The sequence below is a fragment of the Cheilinus undulatus genome, linkage group 21, assembly GCF_018320785.1.
Source record: "Cheilinus undulatus linkage group 21, ASM1832078v1, whole genome shotgun sequence".
NCBI classification, from domain to species: Eukaryota; Metazoa; Chordata; class Actinopteri; order Labriformes; family Labridae; genus Cheilinus; species Cheilinus undulatus.
In genome coordinates, this window is record NC_054885.1 from 35240931 (window position 1) to 35266092 (window position 25162).

The 25162-nt window shown below is 38.9% G+C and overlaps 1 protein-coding gene across 1 annotated transcript in view; it reads left to right on the forward strand.

Annotated features, from left to right (window-relative positions):
- Positions 1-372: 372 nt before the first annotated feature.
- The window catches only part of nptx2a (neuronal pentraxin 2a), a 30925-nt gene continuing 6135 nt past the window's right edge, over positions 373-25162 (forward strand). The window contains exons 1-3 of the mRNA XM_041778160.1: positions 373-884; positions 6689-6935; positions 14560-14804. Coding sequence (XP_041634094.1) covers positions 435-884; positions 6689-6935; positions 14560-14804 — 942 coding nt within the window. The 5' untranslated portion in view covers positions 373-434. The remainder of the gene's footprint in view (positions 885-6688; positions 6936-14559; positions 14805-25162) is intronic.

The following is a 25162-nucleotide window of genomic DNA, read 5'->3' on the forward strand; positions in this document are numbered from 1 at the left end:
TCCAACCAACCGAGAGACAGGACGGAAAAACTCACTTCTCTGCAACCTCCGGAGGATTTCTCATCTCAGCAGTACAACTTTCTTTTCCCCGGTGAAGGAGTTATCAGATTTTGTTTTCATTTGAGCGAGTTTGCGCTTGCTGAGTGTGTGGTTGAGATTTATTGGTGTTTCTCTCAAACTGGAGCGAACATGTGGTTGATGGATGTATGATTTCCTTTTGTTTTTACGCACTGCTGCGCTACAGAATTACTTTCCAGCTCTTTTTGTAGATGTCTGGTAGAGATTTGGTGTTGAAAATATGCGCAACCGTCTGAAATAATGAGTTATTTCTAAATAAGTTAATCTTAAAATACAACAGGGAGTTTCCACGTCCAGTCAGTAGTTTGGGAGCGTTTGTTTTTCTCTAATTCGTGGATTATTTCTACCCGGTCGGGATGCTGACTTTATTAGTCGCACTTTTGTACCTGGTCAGCGGACGCACGGCGCGGACACAGGATGCCACAGGTAGCCGTTTCGTTTGTAACGCCATTCCCCCGGGCGCAGAGCCTGGCTGCGGATACGGACCCACCGGGAACCGTGTCCAGAGCAGCACCCCCGTGGAGGACGAGCTGCGGAACACGATCATCCAGCTCCGGGAGACCATCCTGCAGCAGAAGGAGACCATCGTGAGCCAGCAGGGGACCATCAAAGAGCTCAACTCCAAGCTGGCGCGCTGCGAGGCAGCAGCAGACGAGTCCACGCAGGGCAAGTCCCGGGGCCAGGGCTCCAGGCGGAAGGAGCTCGGTAAGAACACCATGGGGGACCTGCCCCGGGACCCCAGCGAGACCATCGACCAGCTGGGAAAGACCATGCAGAGTCTGAAGGGTCGGCTGGAGAACTTGGAGGTAAGAGGACACAGACATGCTGCTTGTGCGTAAAAGCAGCGAATCACTCTAGTTTGTACGGTGGCCTAAAAGGTCAAATGCAAAAAAACTTTGTTAAATACAAGCACCCTGAAGAAGTAACAAAATGCAAAATTACATCACATGAAGTAAAATCATCTAGAGAAACTCAAAAACAGCTGTAAAAAGCAAAACAATTTACAAAATACATAAAAACTCTGTGAAACAGTAAAAACCTTTAGTAAAAAGCAAAATATTAAAAAAAGGTACAAACTTTTTAGGATGCAAAAAAAAAAAATAACTGATTGCAATTTGTAAAATAGCATGAACTTCTTGTGAAGTGCAACGATATTGTGAAATGCTTCAACATTTTATTTAACATGAAAAGTTTTTGAAAATGGTGAAACTATTTTGTGAAATGTATGATAATTTAGATCAGTTTGAAAATATTATGTAAAGTTCTTACAATTTTAATACATTTTAATTATTTACTTAATAGCTCACAAAATGGAAAAATTGCAAAAACATAAAAAAAAATAACCAAAATTGCAGGAAGTGTTTTGCAAGACATTTAATACAACATTAAAATATTTTGTGGAACATAAAAATATTTTGCGAACGGCAGAAATATTTTGTCGAATGTCAATAAAGCATAGAAAACATGAAAATTCGAAAAGTTAAAAATATTTCTGCAAATTATTTTTACTTTTTATAAAATGCAAAAAGTATTTTCCAAGGTACAAAAAAATGTTTTCTTAACTTTTTAATATTTTGTGAATCGTGGAAAAAAAAAGTTAATACATTTTTTTTTATTTTGTGAAAAGTAAAAAAAGTAAATAAATACCTTGTGAAATGCACAGTGTAATTAATGCTAAAAATTTGGAAAACACAAAAGCATTTCTTTAAAAGGAAAAACTGCAAAACACAGGAAGAATTTGAAATGTAAAAAAAAAAAAACTTTAACTTGTAAAAAAAAGAATGAAAGTGTAAAAAATACTTTGTGGAATGAAGAAACATTTACTGAACACTAAAACATTACTTAAAATAAAAAAAATAATTTAATTGGAAAAATATGAGAACATGTTTGATGTAAAAAAAAAAAATCAATATAATTTTTTTGTAAAATGCAAAAACATTGTAAGAAATGCAAAAAATACTAAATGCAATCACATTTTTTCAATTTCAAATGAATTGCAACAACACACTTTTATTTAAATTAAACCTAAACATTTTCTGGGAAAATTAAATTATTTTTGTAAAAGGCATAAAAGTTACTAAAATCAAAAACTGTTTTGTGAAAACAATTTTTTGTGTTACTTGCAAAAGCAGTTCACCAAACAAACATATATTTTATGAAAAGTGAAGATATGCTTCATGAAATTTACAAAAAAAAATCAAGCAATGGCAAAATATTTTGTGAGACAGAAAAACAGCTCATGAAAGACATTTTCTTCATAAAATGTTTATGCATTTCTTACAATGTTTTTGCAATTTCTGAAATGGTTTTAAACTTAATGAAATCTTTTCCCATTTCAATATAAACCCCTGCATTAATAAAATGTTTTCACAGTTGCCGCTCAGGGCCACCATACTTTTGCTCTCTTGCAACCTTTTAAATCAGCAGTAATCACCTTCATTAACACGAGCATCTGCAGCGTATCGACACAGCTTAACCAGGCCTGCTTATAGATTTCTTTTGCCGCAGGAAACATGTCAGAAGTATCATGAGATCAAAGGGCCAATGCTCGTGTCACATCAATACCATTTTCATCATTTAAATATGAATCTGATGTTGTAACCTCCACCATTTAGAAACGAGCAACAAAAACATGTCAGAGGTGTTATCATACATGGGGTGCAGGGATTTTAAATGCATCCTTGAATAATTTATGAGTACTGTGTGTGTTTCACATAATGTTTTATTTGCACTCACGTGACTCATTATCAGAAGGAGCTGCTGGAATTCATTCCTGCAGATTCCACCTCCATCAGAGCACAGGAAACACACGATTCAATCCAATGCTTTACGGGGAAGTCATTTTCCTCTTGACCAGAGATCTTTTGCATCTCAAACCAGCTCCTTGTTCACTCCTGGGGGACCTCACTTCCTCTTCTTCTTCTGCTGTGTGCATTAATTTGAGTAGGCTCAGAGATCACAGCTGATATTGAGGTCACCTATAATGAAGCGCGTTACATGCACTAAGAGGTGAATATAAGCCATGGCTTTATCTGTTATGTTATATTTTTACCCTCCTGACTCCATCACTAACCACAATACTGTTTATTTAAATTCAAGGTTATTTCTTTGTACTGAATGCTGCATTGCTGATCCATCCATACCTCCCCTCCCTCCTTGCTCTTTCCTTGATTGGACGCTTTAATACCCCGATCAAATCAGGATATACTGCAGCTGGGAGCATACATATTATATTGCATTTTAATCACATATCTATTGATCTGCATCTGCTTAACATAATGATTATTGCATGAATGGTGTTGCATATGTCTCCCTGGAGCAGGACCTCTCTCACTAATCAAAGTCATCTGCATAACTCCACAATGGCATACAGAACCACAGCTGCTGGCATCGTCAACCTCAGAACCATGACTGTAAGAGAGAGTCGCCACAGAATATGAAATAAACTCTCTGGATATGTTGTAAAAAGTGAAGAGTCCATAGTAAAATGAAAATAAAATAACAAGCATTTTAAAGCAGTTTGCAGCACTTAGGCAGCACTTCTGTCTACGTTTGAAGGTAAAACATCTTCAATCATGCTCAGCAGTTTTGAAGTAAATTTTCCTCTTCACACCTCCTTTAACATTTTAGGAAATCAATATTTTTAATCCTCAACCAGCTGCTGAGATATCTGTGACTATAAAACATTCCTTTTAATGCAAAATCACATTAGAACACAAATGAAAAAAGACAAAGAAACAGGACTGCGTACACACGATTTTCCTTGACTGAGCTACTACATATCCCACAATCCATTGCACTTCCCCTTTAATTTATTGCAAATGATGGCTTCATAGCTCCCTTTTTCTACTTTCACTTTTTATAAGTGTTAAAACTGTTAATAAGTTTATTGTAATAGACAACCCCAGTTCCAATAAAGTTGGGGCACTGTGTAAAATGTAAATGAAAACAGAATGCAGTGATATGCAAATCTCACAAACCCATATTTTATTTATAATAGAACATATACAACATATCAGATGTTCAAGTGTAGACATTCTCCCATTTCATGAAAATGTTTTGAATATAATTAACTGTAATATCTCCAAAAAGAAGTGGCAAGACAACAGAAGGCTGGAAAAGTAAGTGGTACTAATGAAAAACAGCTGCATTTGGCAACAGGTCAGTAAAATGACTGGCTATAACATTTTAGTTTTAAAAAATCTTATTCAGGTAAGTGAGATGTGAAGAGCTCTATGAACTGTTGAGCTCTATGAACTGTTGAACTCTGTGAACTGTTGAGCTCTATGAACTATTGAACTCTATGAACTGTTGAGCTCTATGAACTGTTGAACTCTGTGAACTGTTGAACTCTATGAACTGTTGAAATCTATGAACTGTTGAACTCTATGAACTGTTGAAATCTATGAACTGTTGAGCTCTATGAACTGTTGAGCTCTATGAACTGTTGAACTCTATGAACTGTTGAACTCTATGACTATTGAGCTCTATGAACTGTTGAGCTCTATGAACTGTTGAACTCTATGAACTGTTGAGCACTATGACTGTTGAGCTCTATGACTATTGAGCTCTATGAACTGTTGAGCTCTACGGCTGTTGAGCTCTATGACTGTTGAGATTTATGAACTATTGAGCTCTATGAACTGTTGAATTCTATCAACTGTTGAACTCTATGGACTGTTGAGCTCTATGAACTGTTAAACTCTATGAACTGTTGAACTCTATGACTGTTGAGCTCTATGAACTGTTGAACTCTACGGCTGTTGAGCTCTATGAACTGTTGAACTCTATGAACTGTTGAACTCTATGAACTGTTGAGCATTATGACTGTTGAGCTCTATGACTATTGAGCTCTATGAACTGTTGAGCTCTATGGCTGTTGAACTCTATGAACTGTTGAACTCTATGAACTGTTGAGCACTATGACTGTTGAGCTCTATGAACTGTTGAGCTCTATGACTGTTGAGCTCTGTGAACTGTTGAGCTCTGTGAACTGTTTAGCTCTATGGACTGTTGAGCACTATGACTGTTGAGCTCTATGAACTGTTGAGCTCAATTGACCTGTTGAACTCTATGACTATTGAGCTCTATGAACTGTTGAGCTCTGTGAACTGTTGAGCTGTATGAACTGTTGAAATCTATGAACTGTTGAGCTCTATGAACTGTTGAGCTCAATTGACCTGTTGAACTCTATGACTGTTGAGCTCTATGAACTGTTGAGCTCTGTGAACTGTTGAGCTCTATGAACTGTTGAAATCTATGAACTGTTGAGCTCAATTGACCTGTTGAACTCTATGACTATTGAGCTCTATGAACTGTTGAGCTCTGTGAACTGTTGAGCTCTATGAACTGTTGAAATCTATGACTGTTGAGCTCTATGAACTGTTGAGCTCAATTGACCTGTTGAACTCTATGACTATTGAGCTCTATGAACTGTTGAGCTCTGTGAACTGTTGAGCTCTATGAACTATTGAGCTCTATGACTATTGAGCTCTGTGAACTGTTGAGCTCTATGAACTATTGAGCTCTATGACTATTGAGCTCTGTGAACTGTTGAGCTCTCTGAACTGTTGAGCTCTATGAACTATTGAGCTCTATGACTATTGAGCTCTGTGAACTGTTGAGCTCTATGAACTATTGAGCTCTATGACTATTGAGCTCTGTGAACTGTTGAGCTCTGTGAACTGTTGAGCTCTATGAACTGTTGAGCTTTACTGTAAGTGACGTCACCAGCTACCTCTACCTCGAATGCCCCATCTAGTCATGGGTGCTTGTCAGGTCATCAAACAAAGTGGAGCACAGGGTCGTCTGTATTCAGTTGGTATTACTGTATCAGAAACAATGATGCTAAAAGGATCAGACCCAAAACAAAGAACAGATCAGTCATTCTCTGTAAAACTGGGTCTTTACGCCTGGGTGCCCAGTGCACAGGATTAACAGGATTAGATGTTTGAATCTATCTATCTATCTATCTATCTATCTATCTATCTATCTATCTATCTATCTATCTATCTATCTATCTATCCACCCATCCATCATCCATCCATCCATTCATCCACTGTATTTCATGAATTCATCCAACCATTTTCCATCTACTGTCCATCCAACTATCCATGTGTCCAACATTTTCATCCATTCTCACAAACCCATATTTCAACCCATACATACATCCATTTTCATCCATCCATCCATTTTCATCCATCCATTCATCCATCCATTTTCATCCATCCATTTGTCCATCTATTTTCATCCATCCATTTGTCCATCTATTTTCATCCATCCATCATCCAGCTAGCCATCCATCTATACACCCATCCATTTTTATCCATCTATTTTTATCTGTATATCCATCCTCCAACCATTCATTATCAATCCATATATAATCACATCATTGATCCATCTGTCGGCAATTGATAGATGGACCAATTACCATTCATCACCCAACCATTTGTCCATCTATCCATCCATCCATCCATGCATCTAGATATAATACTTCTATGTTTGTATGTGTCTATCTGTCCATCTATCTATCTATCTGTCTGTCTATCAGTCTGTTTATTTTTCTATCTACTTTCTGTTCCCTGTGACTAACCCACTCCTCGCCTCCCAGCAGCAGAGTCTGCGTCTCCCCACCACAAATGCATCAGCCGGGGGAGTGGCGGCCCTGGCTCCCCTGCCACCAGAGCTGAGGGAGCTGCTGCGGCAGCGTCTGGGGGCGCTGGAGACGCAGCTCCTCCGGAAGGTGGCTGAGCTGGAGGAGGAGAAGAGCCAGCTCTACAACGAAACAGCGGCCCACCGCCAACGCACTGAGAGCACTCTCAATTCCCTCCTGGAGAGGATCACCGAGCTGGAGAAAAGTAAGTGAGACAATGGGTGCTGGGACATGCTGGCCAGAAATAATCCAGAGCTTTTTTTTTCTGTTTTCATCTTCTGGATTTAGGACTAATTAGTCAATGCCTGTGCAAATTTGTGATGATGCAAGTAGAAACCTCACAGCGAAGTGTCTTCTAAGAGCCATACTTGGAGCAGGTTTGGAAAAAAAGAGGCTTGGAAAGAAACACTGAATGCTTAATGAGTTTAATAAATATTAGAGAGATGTCCTCACTCCAGGATATCACTTTGAAGATGGACGTGAAAATATCTCCGCCTTAAGGAAAATACGATTATCTCACCATTCGCTGGACATTTCCTGTAGACTCATGTCCCCTGGAGGCCCTGTGGGCTGAGTCATTGGCTGCTTCAGGTTTAACCAAAGTTAATGACTTCAAATTAAAGAAGGTCAGCCAAACGGCACCCACATGAGTCAATACAAGGCCAATAATAAACACTCCCTTTTTCAGCTTTATGAAGTTAAAGTCGCATCACAGTTTAGTGCCAGAAGGGTGATGATTTCATTCTCCTGTGATGTCTGAGGATGGAGTTCGTTGGAGTTTGCCAACATGAAATATGAGCCTTTTTTCCACCAATCAAAGCGATGCTATGACTTAATAACATGTTCTGCTTGTCTCTCGCTCTGGGCTTACAACAAAGAGTACTGGGATAGGGTCCAGCACTCCCACAATCCTTAGAGGTTAGAAATTAAGCTTGTAGAGGAGCAGTGTGAATGAGGAGCTCGTAGGAAGTTGCAGGGGAAGATTCTTACTGAAATACACGACATTCTTTCTTTGAATCTGTTTGAAAAGTCATTGTTGGTTAGAGAGGATTCATTTTGGTTGCTACTTCAGATTTAGCCTTTGTTTTTTCTCTTCACACTGAAATGCATGTTAGTTTCACACTGCAAAGACTGGGGTTGATGGCTCATAATCAGGTCCTGTAGACTTGGCAGTGATGGTGACGTAAGATGGTTGGGGAAATTTGATCCCTGCTAGATATTCCACAGTCCACTGTAAGGGATATTGTTAGAATGTGGAAGTGTTTCAAAATTGCATGTATGACTGCTAGGGTGCATGGTGCATGCAAGATGTCAGCGCTCTTCTGATTCCATAGCCAGATTTCTGAACTTCCACTGGCATTAATCTAAGCACTGCAGCAAGAGCTTCATGCAGTGGGTTTCCATGGCTGAGCAGCTGCATGCAAGCTTCACATCACCAAATCCAATGTCAAGTGCTGAAACACCTTGTAAGAGACAAACTCATGCAATCTGAAGATATGAGGCAGTAAACTTCATATATTATCAGTTAGTCCAACATTCATGCTACCATTGAAACAATCTGTGTGGATAAGGGGACACAATCTTAAGTCTTATTCCTTCTTCACAAAGCAAATGTGACATTTTGTTGGCATTACCCCTGATAGTGACTCTATCCTTGAACACGTCACGGTTTTAGTGTATGTAACCTAGTTCAGTTTGCTGTTGGATGGGCTATTTGTAGTCCATTTTAAGTAGATTATAGTCTTACACAGTAGATCCAACATATCTGCGGGTATAAGTGCCGTCATTTTCGCCTGCCACCAGAGTTGTAATTTCCTATCCCTGACCCTGTGGCATTTTCATCAAAGTCAAAGTAAAGTAGATGGAGAAGCACCTTTGGCATGTTTTGGACCATTCAAATGGACCCTTTCTCTTTCCTCTGTGTGAAATTGTAGGTCATAATGGTCAATGGTAACTTTCTATCAGCTTAAACTAGTCAAACCAACACATTAAAGTCCACAGGACTGCTGCTCACTGGAAGTTTTAGAGGGTTTGGCTGAAGAGCGTAAGTTTCTTATGGCCATTCAGAGGGTTCATCTGAGTCACCATATACAGTGCCACCTTTCATATTTGTCTCAGAGACCATCCAGCATCATGAAGTGCTTTAATGCGGACACTTTCATTTTCAGTGAGCTCTCCACGTTTTACCATTTTGAACAGGAATGAGGGATTTCAAACTGAATTCACCTTTTTATAGCCAAATTTGAGCCGGCTCACTGGGCTTCTCTGAGAAGTCAGAAATTAATCAAGCATAACATTCAACCACTAAAACTCATTTTTCTGTTCAGGAATGCAAGTAAATAACTATAATTTGACATATTAATCAGGAAATAATAATGTGCTTTACTATTTTTTTCAGTTTTTTTGTAAATCAGTAAATTTGAAAATTCATGGATAACAATAATAATTATATTTTAGTATTTAAAATATCATTTTGGTTTTTGGCTTCTACATTTTGGTGTATTAACCATTGCAGAAACATAAAAAAAATGATTTTGGCAATTACCAATGCCGTTAATTTAGGGCAGCTGTGGCATAAACCTTACTTTGGGTGGTGTTCTAATAAAATATGTTAAGCACTGTATCTCAGAAAAGAAGAGCCTCAATTTGCCAGTATTTTCAATTTTAATTTATTTTTTAAATTAAATTTTGTTCATATACAAAGTCTGGCAGATGCATTCATGATGTAACCACATTGCAAACATTATAGACTAAAAACATTTCAGAAATAAAATAGAGAAAAATCAGATGTAAATCTGGGATTAAACTATATAAAGACCTGCTTTAGAAGCAGTTACACATATGGTGGCTGGGTAGCTAAGCTAGCTTTGCAAATAACTTATCTACATAAGCCAATGTAGCTAAGTTAGCTTTAGCAACGAGGGTTCTGGGAAACATAGCTAAAGCTTCTTAAGCTGCATGGATAACATACCTACATTGCTTAAGTAGCTGCATTGGGAGCCTAGCTTTAGCTCCATTAGCAAGCACTGTTAGCTACAAAGCTCTGCCATCTACATAGCTTATGCCAACTAATAGAGCTACGTTAGCTACATTTGCTGAGTTTTAATGTTTTCATGGAGGATGAGCAGCTTTGAGAGCTTAGCATTAGCAGTGTTAGTGACCTGGCTACATTAGCTATGTAGCTATGTTATTGAAAGCTAAGTTAGCTTTAGCAACATGAGCCATGGCAAACTTAGCTATGTAAATAATGTACCTATGTAGCTTGCATAGCTGCTTGGTGAGCTTAAGCTTTGCTGCATTAGTTATGTAGCTCCATTAGCTACATGGCTCCATAATCAATGCAGCTTATGCAAATAATGGAGCTATGCTTAAGGTGTTGTAACTTTTCATGGAGGATGAGCTGCCTTGTGATCTAAGCTTTAACTTTGTTTACTATGTAGCTTCATGAGCTATGTAGCTCTGTTATCTATAGCTAAGTTAGCGTTTGGCAACATGAGCTCAAGCAAACATGAATAAAACTAACCTAGCTAAGCATATAATGTAGATACCTAGCTGATGTAGCTGCTTTAGGGATTAGCTTTAGCTACATAAGCTGTATAGCTCCATTACCTATGCAGCTTAAGCAGCTAATGGAGCTTTGTTAATGCTGGCTGTGTTGTAATTTTTCATGGAGGACGAGCTTGTTAGCTGTAAGCAGACTGCTTGCTCAGCTTTATTAAATGGTTTGCTACCAGGTTTTACAGGTCAGATTTTTGACCTTCAACTTTTGGTATCCTAATTGTTACGTTAGCCCTTAACCCCACCTTAAACGGAAGTTGCATGTTTATCTTCCCTGCACCATTTCTGTAAACTCTAGCAATGGTAGTGTGCAAAAACCCCGACAGGTCAGCAGTTTCTAAGACTTTCAGACCAGCCTGTCTGTTCCAGCAACCACCTGTACACCATTTCATCCCATTCTTGTCCTTCAGCAGATCATCATGATGACCACACCTACGTGGCTGATTGCACTTGTTGCTGCCATTTGATTGGGTTAGAAGCAACTGAAGAAACGTACCTAATAAAGTGGACAGGGAATAAATCCATCCATCTACTTCCCTGGATAGAAAAGAAAGTAAGGGGTCATATTTCGACTTTTACATTTCCATCTTATCTGGGATGCATTATAGGCCAGTTTTTCTTGGACAAGAGCTGCTGCAGACCTGAGTATGTAGTAAACTTTTGATACAGTTTCAACGCTGCACCATCAAATCAGAGATATTGTGGTTTTAACAGTAGAAAAGCTTCTAATACTTCTCTCAGCAGAGATAAAACTGTGGTTCAATGCCATTAAAAAATGTAACATGTTTCTTTAGTGCGAGCCCTCTGCAGAGGAGTGTGTGTATGAGTGTGTAGCTCCATTTTCTGCTGTTTTATGTTCATTTTCTCTTTAGATTTTCAGTAAGCCTTCCTCTCTCTCTCCCTCTCTCTGTCCGTCTCTCCTTTTTGATCATGCTTAATTTAGCATCAGTGTTTACTCTGTTTCTGCATTCAGGCTCGTTAAAATATTAAAACTCTTGTAAGCTTTCTTTGACTGACCACAGACACAACATTTATAAGTGCTTCTGCGTTGGGCTGCAGCTGACCTAGCATGAAACTTTACTGCAGAAGAGTTTAAATAATAATCAAAGAAGGTGTACTTTTAGTGGCGCTGGCAGCGTTGCTTCAGGGGAGCCAAAGTTGGTCACTTTGGTCCAGAGTGAAATAAAATCATTTCTGCTGAACATGTCGCATTAGTTATTCTCTTTTCTTTTAATCCAACAAAATTCCCCCTAATTCTTTTAATATTTTTTTATCTGTTGAAAGGATTGCCTGCAAATTGGTGCAGTCATCTATGGTCCCCATAGGATTTCTTCTTGTATCACTTAGCACCATCACTTTATCCCAGTCTGTCAAATACTTTAAGTTATATAGAAATACCTGCAAAACTACAGATGTTACGAACAGCCTTCGCTACTTTATTATTAGGGCTTTTAGCAAAAGTTGGAACATGCAGAAGTTGGTTTCAGAGTTGACTCATGGAAACTGCAGCATTTGGTTTAATGGCCTCACTAAGAGTGTTTTTCCACTGGCAGCACCCAAAACCCCAATTTCAGCTCACATCCCACTAGCTCCTAATGGTACTGGAGCGCAGAAGTTGTGCTGCTACTCTTCTGACTCCCTTGGTAGTCTGTTTTGGTGCTTTGTAGACTGAAGATTTGCTTGTACTCAAGGAAATTTCACAAAGACAATGCAAAAGCAATATAGTGTTAATGTGTCTTGGCAGGCAATTGTAGACCTAGAAATTGTAACCTCCAAATGCTTGGTGCATAAATGAAACTATGCATGGAAAAGGTTTTGCAATTGTTGACAAAGCTGGCATCAGAAGTCCTACTCCTTCTTCATTTTGTTTGGTTAAATCAGTGAAGATAAAGTGATGTTGACAGGATAAGAAAAGATGATTGCAGGGATGCGAGAGGTGAAGTGCCATGGGTCATACTCTGTCGTAGGTCGTCTCCTTGAAGGGCATTAACTTCAGTACATGGGGTCCAGTGACATGACAATTATCAGGACTTTAAAGTTCCAACATTGCAGTTGTTCAACAAATTCCTAAGGTATTAATTCCAGTTTGATTGGTTGGACAGTAAAGGTGAGTCACTTTGTTTCTGGCAGAGGTGGAAAAAGAACCAGACTATTGTACTCAAGTAAAAGTATGGTTACTTTGGTTAAAATTTACTCAAGTACAAGTAAAAGTACTGGTCTATAACCTACTCAAGTAATAGTACGGTTACTTTGGTTCAAATTTACTCAAGTACAAGTAAAAGTACTGGTCTATAACCTACTCAAGTAATAGTACGGTTACTTTGGTTCAAATTTACTCAAGTACAAGTAAAAGTACTGGTCTATAACCTACTCAAGTAATAGTACGGTTACTTTGGTTAAAATTTAAACAAGTACAAGTAAAAGTACTGGTCTATAACCTACTCAAGTAATAGTACGGTTACTTTGGTTAAAATTTACTTAAGTACAGGTAAAAGTATTGGTCTATAACCTACTCAAGTAATAGTATGGTTACTTTGGTTAAAATTTACTCAAGTACAGGTAAAAGTATTGGTCTATAACCTACTCAAGTAATAGTACGGTTACTTTGGTTAAAGTTTACTCAAGTACAAGTAAAAGTATTGGTCTATAACCTACTCAAGTAATAGTATGGTTACTTTGGTTAAAATTTACACAAGTACAAGTAAAAGTACTGGTCTATAACCTACTCAAGTAATAGTACGGTTACTTTGGTTAAAATTTACTCAAGTACAGGTAAAAGTATTGGTCTATAACCTACTCAAGTAATAGTATGGTTACTTTGGTTAAAATTTACACAAGTACAAGTAAAAGTACTGGTCTATAACCTACTCAAGTAATAGTACGGTTACTTTGGTTAAAATTTACTCAAGTACAAGTAAAAGTATTGGTCTATAACCTGCTCAAGTAGAAGTAAAAGTCATTTAAAGTTTACTCAAACAGTATGCCAGAATGCCCATTGTGAACATACAGACCAACACATAGAGTCTCAAACTTTCAATCAACCTAATGGCAGACAAGAGCCCACCCACTGAGCTCAACTTCCTGTCAGCTAAGCTATCACTAAAGCTAGCCTTCTGGTTGACAGGTAAGTAGCATCTGCCTATCAAATGAGACATGTCAATCAGTGCGCAGTGAGGTTTTTCCTAAATATTATCAAGACGACTGTGGTACACAAAAATTCACCCTCCGTACAGTGTGTGGACATGAAGACATTAGCTAATGGGACACGTTTCATTTTTGAACCAGGCTGTAAACCAGTTTATTTCTTTTGTAAAATACAGCTTTTTAACGTGTGTTGTGTATTTCTGCAGCCAGCCTCAAGTGGACACTTGCACTTCTGCATTGGCTTCATTTTTCAGGCCCGGAGGTTGCCACTTCGAATCAACCTAAAAGTAAAATGCGACTGCAAATTTTGGCATGAAACCCCAAGTCATTCTCTTGCTATGTGCTACTAAGTGTCATGTGAAAATCAAACTACTAACCATTTTCTTGTTGTGTACAGAAAGCTTGGACCTCCTTATTTTGCCTTTAGTGTTTGTTTTTTAAAATGTAGTGTAGTACAATACTTCCCCCAATTTATACTCAAGTAAAAGAAAAAGTAATGGTTTTGAAAACTACAAAAAAAAAATTAAACACAAGTCTACCCAATTACAGTAATCTGAGTAAATGTAATGTCCACCATTGGTTTCTGGTTTGCAGCTTTTAATCAAACTACAATTGAAAAACCTTTGTGAAGTTTAGCTGATTGCAACATTATGACTAAGTACGTTTAAAAACCGAGTGTGTTCTGTCAGGACCAGTTGAGGGAAAATGGTATTGCCTCCTTCCTTCAGCAAAATTAGCAAGTTTGCCTCGAGTTTTTCCTGACATCTTGACATCTGGGTGCTAAAACTTGACTTGTGCTGTTTCGTCCTGGGACTTACATTGGCACCTTGGATTTTCCCTCCTAAAAAAAACTGACAGATTGACAGAGTGACAAATATTTAAAAGCTCAAAGCTGAAAAAAGTGTGATTCAGTCAAAGCTGGCAAAACATCACCTGTCTGTTTGTTCTTTGCCTTTACTTTGCTAGCAGCATAGATGCTTCTTAAAGAACAATGTTCACCTTGATCCTTGTTTTCCTCCTAAACAGAGTGTCTTTATTTGTATCATCACCCTTGGGCACTTTTAGAGAACTTTTATGATCATATCACCATAAAACTTCAACTTTGTGTTCTCATTTTTCATCAACAGGTAACAGTGCCTTCAAGTCACCTGAGGACTTCAAGGTGTCCCTTCCTCTTCGTACCAACTACCTGTACGGACGAATCAAAAAGAGCCTACCGGAGATGTACGCCTTTACCGTCTGCATGTGGCTCAAATCCAGCGCCAGTCCAGGCATAGGGACCCCGTTCTCTTATGGCGTGCCAGGCCAGGCCAACGAGATAGTCCTCATCGAGTGGGGGAACAACCCTATAGAGCTGCTAGTCAATGACAAGGTAGGTACATCATGAGAAACCTGCTCTTTGCTCAATGTTCTCTAGAGTTCTTTATTCCGTTCTTTCTTTCAGTGGTTTGCATTTTTAGGGGTGAGACGCAGTAAAAAAAATTAACAATCTTTCACATTAATTACAAATGTACTCCTGGCATTGTTTCAAAAGCTTGTACAAAGTCCAGTCAAAGGTCGATTCTTCACTACAAACTACTGGATCAGTTTTTGCAGCATAGCACAGGTCAGCTTCGAGCAGCTGGAGTAGAGAGATCAAAAGATCAAACGAGAACTACAAGCTTGTGCTGGACAAGAAGGTGTGACTAGTGCCACACACCGGTGACAAGGTTTCAATTCAGGCTTTGGCTACAGTTATATGCTCTTACATTACAAAAATGCTAAAACAAAGAGGCTTTCTGAGAATAAAATGAAATGCTTCACATCATTTTGACAGTACGTACGTTGGAGCCAACATTGTTTCGTGGCTCATTTTTACCAAACACTTGCTAAATCCCAAGAAGAAACTGTACCCATCTGTCTAGCTTCTTGGTCGGTACAACCAGTGAGTCCATCTCAAAGGAGCAATGCTTGCTATAATAGCTATGTAGCTATGTTAGCTACATAGCTATGTTATTTATAGCTAATTTAGCTTTAGCAACATGAACTTCAGCAAATGTGGCTTAAGGTAACTATATAGTTAATATACCTGTGTAGCTTACATAGCTGCTTGGTGAGCTTAGATGTAGCTACATTAGCTGTGTGACTCTATTTGCTATGTGACTCCATTATCTATGAAACTCTGTCATCTATATAGCTTACGGAACAAATGAACGATGAAAGCTACACTTGTCATTTTTTCATGGAGGACAAGCTGCTTTGTTAGCTTAGATTTAGCTACATTAGCTACATATCTACATTGCCTACTGCTCAGTTACCCCATGCAAAATAAACTTTAGCAAGCATATCTAAAGCTATCTTAGATAACATAGATATGTATCTCATGTAGCTGCTTTGTTTGCTTAGATTAAGCTACATTGGCTATGTCCCTCTGTTAGCTATACAGCTTATGGCTAGTAGCTGCATGCTCTTACACTGCAATGATGCAAAAAACGGAGAGGCTTTCTGGGTATAAAATGAAATGCTTCAGCACATATTTATGGTGGGTACGTTCGAGTCTACATCGTTTTGTGGCTCATTTTTACCAAAAACTCGCTAAAATCCGCGGAGAAACTGTACCCATCTGTTTTACTGTATAGCCTAGCTTCCTGGCTGGTACAACCAACGAGTCCGTCTATAAGGAGTAATGCTCACTGAATTTGCTATGTAGCGTTGTAATCTATAGCTAAGTTAGCTTTAGCAACATAAGCTTAAGCAAATGTAGCTTAAGCTAACCTACCCATATAATATACAATGCTTAACAAATTTATTAGACCACCCTAACCCTAACCAAAGTAAGGTTTATGCCACAGCTGCCCTAAATTAACAGCACTGGTAATTACCAAAATCATTTTTTATTTTTCTGTAATGTTTAATACACCAATATGGAGAAGCTTTTTAACCCAAATGATATTTTTGATGCTAAAATATAATTATTATTGTTATCCATGAATTTTCAAATTTATTGATTTACAAAAAAACTGAAAAAATAGTAAAGCACATTATTATTTCTTTATTAATATGTCAAATTATAGTTATTTACTTGCATTCCTGAAGAGAAAAATGAGTTTCAGTGCTTGAATGTTATGCTTGAGTAATTTCTGACTTCTCAGAGAAGCCCAGTGAGCCGGCTCAAATTTGGGTGAATTCAGTTTGAAATCCCTCATTCCTGTTCAAAATGGTAAAATGTGGAGAGCTCACTGAAAATGAAAGCGTCCGCCTTAAAGCACTTCATGATGCTGGATGGTCTCTGAGACAAATACAACAGGTGGTCTAATAAATTTGTTAAGCACTGTATGTCACTTACATAGCTGCTTGGTGAGCTTAGATGTAGCTATATTAACCATGTAGCTCAATTAGCTATGAAACTTCATTAGCTGTGAAACTCTATCATCAATGTAGCTTAAGCTACTCTTGTCATTTTTTTCAGGGAGGGCAAGCTGCTTTGTTTGCTTAGCTTTAGCTACATAGCTACATTATCTATAGCCAAGTTACCTTTAGCAATGTGAGCTTTAGCAAACGTAGCTAAATCTATCTTAGCTATGCAGATAACGTTGATGTGCAGCTCATGAAGCTGCTTTGTTTGTTTAGCTTGAGCTACATTAGCTATGTCCCTCTGTTAGCTATGTAGCTTATGGCTATGGTTACATGCTCTTGCATTGTAATAATGTAAAAACACAGAGGCTTTCTGGGTATAAAATCAAATCAAATCAAATCAAAAAACAAAACATTTTGACACTGTGTGAATTTGAGTCTACATCATTTTATGGCTCATTTTTACCAAAAAATTGCTATATCCTGTGGAGAAACTGTACCCATCTGTTACACTGTACAGCCTTTCTTCCTGGCCAGTACAACAAGGGAGACCATCTCAAGGGGGTAATGCTCACTAAATCACTGGAGGCTAATGCAGCTATCACTGCTACGTACCTCATACGGCTCAACTTCAAAAAATTCTGAAATATCCCTTTAACAAGACTGCAAGAGCACCTTAAAGCAAGTTGTTTTATAGTTTTTGTTTGTTTTCACATTTGTATTGCCAGCTTTTTATTGAGACTAAATCATGTGAATTCAGAGTGTACTCCTCTGCCTGTTGAGGGTCTATCGTCTTGTTTGAAGCGGTACGCGGCAAACCTTGGGATCGTTTGGGCCCTGAAGGATGCACCCAAAGGATCCTTCGTGACCCGACTAAAAAGGCCAGCTGTGTTTAAGGGGTCCTTCAAAATGAGACAGCCTTGCTGTGCTGATGTGGTACAATAGCTCTTATGCCCTTCAAAGGATGCAGCCTCTGAAACGAGACAAGGTTCAGTCTGTGTGAAACTTACATGTTTGATGATGTGGAGCCATTACAGCCATCCAGAGGTGCAGGGGGTGCCCCTCTCATCTTTAAATATTTGTTATTATTTTCACCTCTGATCCCCGCTCTGACTTATGGAGAGGGGACGATGTATTTGAGTCAGACGCTCAGAATCATTTATGTTCTGCTGGCAGCACTTTTGGCTGTAATGCTTCAAAGATCAGCTAATTAGAAGCAAGGAAGGCATGTTAATATGTTCATGTCGGTCTGAGATACATGAAGATCTGAGCACAATAATGATCCAGCTGGGAGCAGATCCACTGACCATCGGCGCTGAATTTTTAATTCTGCACCTTATAAACATTTCATATCATTGACCCACATTCCCCACACCCTAGAATAACAGTAATTCATTAGAGAACTTATGCTGCCATGCATGCTCATTTGAACGCCTCTTCTTCTTTGCTTTCTGCAGACACCATATTGCTGCACATCCACGCACAAACTGTGTGCTTTCACTCAGACTTGATTAACATGACAGGATACAAAGTGTTGGACACTGGCATGAATATTTTATGACATTTATTCTTAAAATGAGAGGAATTGTTGTAATTGTTATGCTGATTTCAGATGTAATACCAGATTCGTTTGTTTTCCCCGCTGGCACAGACGCCTCTGCCGTGGTGTTTCGTTGGATTTGGGTGATTTTTTTTCATGAAATGTTGCAGCACTGGAGAGGATTCTTTTCCCCTCACTGTCTTGTTTACACTGGCTGTTATTGGCACAGGCAGGTCTCCTCACAGCTTTCCCTTCACCATGCATTATACATGCGTTCAAGTCAGACAGATGAGAGAGAGATGGTGGGAGAAAGGGATGAGAGAACGAGGGGAAAAAAGAGGGGAAGGGGTTGGAAATAGAAATTCTGCAGAGCTTTGGAGGTGATGATAGAGCACTGAGAAGAGAGGAGTGAGAAATCACAGTAAACCTGGGAAAAGGAAGTTATAATGGACTAGAAAAGGAGGATTGAAGCAGTGAAGACTTGTTAGGGTGAGCTCCACATGTGCAGCAGCACATGCATGTGTTGAACTGGCTCACAGTGATAACAGGGTCCACTGGGGCACATTGTTTATGCTGCTGATTTGGCTGCATAGTGAGCAGGAGGCTTTCCCCCGCAGTGTTAAAAAGTGCAGCGTTATCTGTATTTCATACTCATGCCTGGCTATGAATAACTAGAATATGGATTGTTGTGAAGTAAAATCATCAGGAGAGTCAGTCTCTTTGTGCAGGAATAGTGAAGTTATGTCACTTTAATCCAGATACACAGAAACGTGTCTGTGAGGTCTGCCCTCTTCATCACATGTGGCTACAAGGAGTTTAATCTGTGTTGGATTCAAACTGCAACACTACAACACTGAAATGACTTCTTTTGGCAAGAAACCTTATTCAGAATACACCAGTGTGGAGACGACGACCATCCTCCAAATTCTGAGAGGAATTCGAGCGAATCTGCACACATTAAAGCAGATTATTCCAGCTGATACGATTAGAGCAGGGGTTCTCAACGTTGGGGTCAGGACCCCATCGGGGGTCTCCAGCTGCCTTAAAAAAGACTAGAAATATTTTTTAATGACACTGTTGCATTAAACACCAAATTTGCAACCATTTTCATCACTTTTTCCCACTAGTTTTGCTAATTTTAACACATTTTTGCCACTTAAAACCCTTTCCACAACTTTTCCACCAAATCTTGCCACTCTCCATCTATTGTTGGTTCTGTTGGCCCTTTATTGCTAATATTAACCCCTCTTTATCACTTTTTACGCCACGTTTCACAGTTTGATATGCCCTTTTTTGCCAGTTTAACCCAATTTCTGACTATTTCTGCCAGTTTATATCAATTTTTCATCCAATTTCACCAAATTTCCAACTATTTTTGCCACTTTAATGCAATTTAAGCCACTTTTAATCCTCTTTTATATGCTTTTTGCCACTTTAACCCATTTTTGGGGGGGGGTTATTTTTTCTACTTTAATCTAATTTTGGCACTTCTAACCCATTTCTTCTATTTTAGAATCCAATTTCACCACCTTCCCACCATTTTTGCCATTATTTACCCATTTTAGCTATTTTAACATATTTTAATTCTGTTTTAAACAAAAGAATTTACATTTCTAAGAAGGCTACTTACTATACACAAATGAATTAAAACAATATTTGTTTCTTTGATAAGAGTGGGAATTATTCAGGTTGAAATAAAATACCACAGCTTAACTTTACAATGGACCATGATTTTGCTGGCCCCCAGTTTGGCTGGGCCCCAGAAAGCTCTCCCATTTTTCCCCCTAATGGGCGGCCTTGTCTGCAGATGACTATTTATTTGTTATTTGTTTATTTGTTAAAAGGATCCCCATTAGTTCACTATTAATTCACTATTCTTGAATGTGCATGGCTGTGTTCAACCACCTTCAGGTTAGAGAACAGACATTTCTGCATCATTTTAACATAAAAAGCAACTTTGTCAGCCCTTTTTAACCTTCTAAAATTAATTCAAAATGTAAACTACACCCTACTGTAGCCAAGGAACTACAACTCACAGTTCCAAAAAAGTTGGGAAAAGGGTGAGAAAGGCTGGAATATTCCACAGGTAAGAGGGTTAATTGGTAGCAGGTGATAGAAATCCTGAAAGGCTCACAATGAAATGATTTTCAACATTTTTAAAAGACTGCATGAGCAAACAGTCCATCTGAAAAAAAAGTTCCAAAATGTGTGTTTTTAAGATAGTAAGATATTACACCATCTAAAGCCCATAATAGGGCTGATGGAGTACAGAAAATATGAATCATAATCACAATAATTTTGATTGGTGTTGAGATCAGGATTATTTGAAAAATACTTTTTGATTTTACATTTGCAACACATGCACTTATCAAACTAAGGAACTCTGAACTCATTGAAAAAAAAAGTGAAAAAAGAGAAATAAATCCACCAAATTTGATCTTTATCTAACAGTTAATCAACAAAATGAATTACTTTTGGGGCCAAAATAAAGCAAAAGGTACTGACAGAAATGCATTATGCGCTGCATAATGCACATTAATAATTTATTCAGATTATCTTGTTTTCATGATTATGGGAAACTAGTTTCTTGACTGATATTGAAACTCAGTTGATTGCTCAGCACTAGTCCATGATATCCTCAAAAGATTCAGAGAATCTGGAGAAATCTTCACATGCAAAAGGCAAGGCTGAGTATCAACATTGAATAACCATGACCTTTGACCTCTCAGTGACACTGCATTAAAAACTGGCATCATTCTGTGATGAATATTACAAAATGGGCTCAGGAACACTTCAGAAAACCAACTTCCATTAGCACAGTATATAACTGCATCTACAAATGCAAGACAACATTCAGGCTGCTGACTTCTCTGGGTCTGAGCTCGTATGAGAGGGAAAAGTGTGCTGTGGTCTGACCAATCACCGTTTCCAAGTGGTTTTGGATGTAATGTCCGCCTAGTCCTCTAGGAAAAGGACCATCCAGATTGTTAGCGCTAAGTTCAAAGCCAGCATCTATGATGGTGTTGGGGTGTATTAGTACCCATGGCGTGGGTCACTTACACATCTGTGAAGGCAGCATTAAATCTGAGAGGTTCATGCAGGTTTTAGAGTAGCATATGCTTCAATCCAGGCCTCTTTCAAGCACATGCTGCATTAGTTACAACAGCATGGCTTCGCAATAAAGGAGTGAGGGCACTAGACTGGTCTACATGCAGTCCAGATCTGTCTCCGATTGAAAATGTGTGGTGCATTATGAAGCACAAAATATAACAATGGTAGCACTGCATTGTTGAGTAACTGAAGACGTACATCAAGAGGAAAGAATTCCACTTTCAATGCTTATAGAGTGTTGTTAGAAGGAAAAGGTGATGTAGTAAACTTGCTCCTGTCCCAACTTTTTTGGAACATGCATTAATTCCAGAATGTGTCTATTTTCGAAAAAAACAATCACATTTATCAGTATGAACCTTTAAATACCTTGTCTTTGCGCTGTATTCGACTGAATAAGGTTGTAAGGGTTTTGCAAATCCGAGTGTCCTATTTTTTTAATCCATATTTAACACGATGTCCCAATATTTTTGAAATTGGGGTTTGCAATTTGAATGAACTGGGGCTTGATATTGTTATTCCAATAACCATTCTGGATTTTAAGAGAGGTTTTGCCCCTCCAAACAATGCCAGTGGGATGTGAAGTGTAGTCCATGCCATGGATAAAGGAAACAGTCTAAATGGCATGGCGAGTTATAACTGAAGCCCCAAGAGCGATCCTTTCCTGGACCCAGTGAAGAACTTTGATGTCTAAAATTTAACTATTTTGTCATGTATTGCAAGTCCAGATCAAGTCCCAAGTCTTTTTGGACTGCAGTGTTTTCCTTGCTTATTCTTACATTAGGATGAAAACAAAATGGTGAGTTACTGTGCAGCCCTAATGTGACCGTCCTGTAAAGTGTTATCACGGGCCTTTACATAGCCAACGTTTCATCGTAGGTGAGGCTGCACGTTCTCTTTTTGTGACACTTCCAGGGTGTTTTAGTGGTGCATGTCCACTCAGTGAAACATAAAACTAAGCTACACCTGTAAATCCATTTTTAATTGAAATAACTGTAAAATTGCACCTTTTATAGTTTAAGAATGAGATCATTTGCATTCATTGAGTGCTCTGTGCCCTGTGGATGTGCCTTTTTAAATATTAATTTCTTTGTGTACAGAGCCTCACTGCTGTCACATATACTAAGCACTGCAGAATATTTGACATGAATTTGTTTCATTTTGGGATCCTGAATGTTTAAACAGCCAGCGAGGAGCAGACTCTGCAGCTCTGTGACTTTATAATCACAGAGCCAGTGATCCCTGTGGTCCCTGCGGTTTAGATCAAGACACCACCTGGAATCCTTAACCAGGTCAACTCAGTAATTAAACAAGAAACGCATTTTATTTTCAGCTTTTAACAATCTAGGTTTATATGCACCGGGAGCCGAGGACCACAGGGTGCATTACAATACTATTACAATAATACTGATACAACATCGGGAAGGATATTAAAAGATTTGGGAGTCAGCCAGAGATCAGTCATAGCTCTATTACTGATGATGACATTAAACTTTAACTGTACACATTTATATTTTTCCTCCACCAGGGGGCTCTCAATCAAAACAGTAACAAAAGGTGACCAAATCTTGTTCCAAAGGAAGCAACTGGGTTTGTGATGACATATTTCCTTTCTTTAGGAGGAGAAGCAAAAGATTTGTTCCCAGTCAGAGAATGACCAATTAGTGTCATTTAAGGAGAATGAGGTGTAAGCTCCAGGCTAGGCGTGGCTTAGCTGTACTGTAAGCCTGTAAACAGCCTGTAAATGCGAAGGAGCTTCATTTTGTTTATACTCTGTAAAAATAGTGGTCTTCCTTCCCCATAACTTCCAGAGATTTTCTTAGACATGTAAAGAATATCCTGAGAAAGTTATGCAGCTTCATGAAGCTGGTCTTAAACTGCTGACTTGCTTTCACCTACTTTCTAAATTTGGTGCCATAGCTGCAAGCTTGCACATGCATTTCTCCATTTGCACTGAAAATTGCTAATCTTGCAAAGCTAATGAATTGGCCAGATTCCACATTTGTCATTAGGCGGATCCATCTTGTAAAGCTTCAGCAAAACAGTGGTCACCAGCCAGGGAAAGACACGGCAAATTAGAGGCATTTGAGGAGAACAGGTGGCATGGTGGAGCTGAAGCGACTGAAGCCTGTAAACAATGTGGCTGGTGAAGAGATTAGTGTGGATGCAGCTGTAGTGACAGTTCGATTAGAACTTTCTTGGTGGAATATAGTTTTGCTTTCCTCGTCATGAGCTTCTGCAAGAGTTGAACTTTTCAACTGACTCCACTGGCAGTAAAAAATCTCCTTAGTGCAATGCATTCCTACAAGGTCATAGGTTATTTTGCTCTTATTTGCCCAGAACGAATGTGTTTTGTTTTGTTTTTAGGGTTAGGATTAGGCTACCCTAACTCTAACCCTAGCCCCTCTGACAGATTTTTTCAAGCACCCCCTAGCCCTCACTATATAACACATAAACGTATACCAGCAAACACTAATAAACCTCTCCAAACCATCTCAAGCAGGTAGGATGTGAAAGGCTGGAGTGTGGTGCCTTTTAGTAACCAATTGTGGTTCAAGTGAAGACATGGGTGAGATATGACTCATCATATTTGCTTGTCTGTGTTTCAAAGATTTGTCATTAGCCCTACATCTGTCACAAAATTTGCCTTGCATTGCTGACAGTGCAAAGTTGCACATTGTTATTATTCAGCTTTGCCGAGTCCCCCTGTCGTTGCTTTGTGCCTCACTTTGGAGCTACAGGCCTCACTTTAGTAATCGCTGGTCTATGGTGGTGCCCCGATGGATGTGAAATCTATCCCATGCCTTAGATATGTGACATGATCTATGTGGTGTGTCAGTTTAATCTTGGAATACATTGAAGATAGATTTTTATCTATTTTTTTATAATGTGAGAGACCTCACACATGGCACAACATGCACTAACAGATTTATTCACCAACAACCACAGTCTTCACTCTTAGAGCTTAAAAAAATATTGAGCAACTATAGAGTAAACAAACTAATGTAGCTAGAGCTGCTAGCTACCAGCTACAGTACTGTGCAGAACTTCAGGCATGTAGAGAATCACCTACTTCCCACAACCTAGAGGCTGTAGAAAGGGCAAATTCAAGCTTGATACATGTTGACACATGTTGCTCAGCAGGCAAGGTCAAGCTTGAGTGCACCTCTTTTCTCCAGGCCTTTTCACTCCTCGCAATATGCCTGAGATCGCCTGTGGTTGTCTGGCCCTTTGGGACATCCACAGCACAACCAGGGGCTTGTGGCAACCCTACCACTTGCCCGGACAGTACCCGAGGCTGAGCATCCACCCCTTACTCTGCCTTGAAGGTGTCAGCTTTAGTTTTTCAACAGATTATTATCCAATAACCATGGTAATATGCAAGGCCATCCAGAGCAAAAGCATGGTTGTGTCAATCCTCCAACCCACTTAATAGTGCCCTCAGGTGGGCCAACCGCCACATCCATGCCTCACTTCAGCCTCAGTTGTTGGCCCAAACATGCTTAAAAGTTCTGCACAGTATTGTACATGTATTGCAGGACAGAGTTTAGTCCACCTCCTTATGTTCTGCTAATATTTTCAACCAAGTGGACCTAAGACAGCACTACATGTAACAAAACAAAGAAACAGAGAAAATCAATCATGTTATAAAAGATTGTTTCTGACTTTTAGGTGCAATTTTTCCCTGAGCACACATTGCAAGCCACTGAAAAAGGCTCCACGACCCACTTTTAGGCCCGAACCCACCA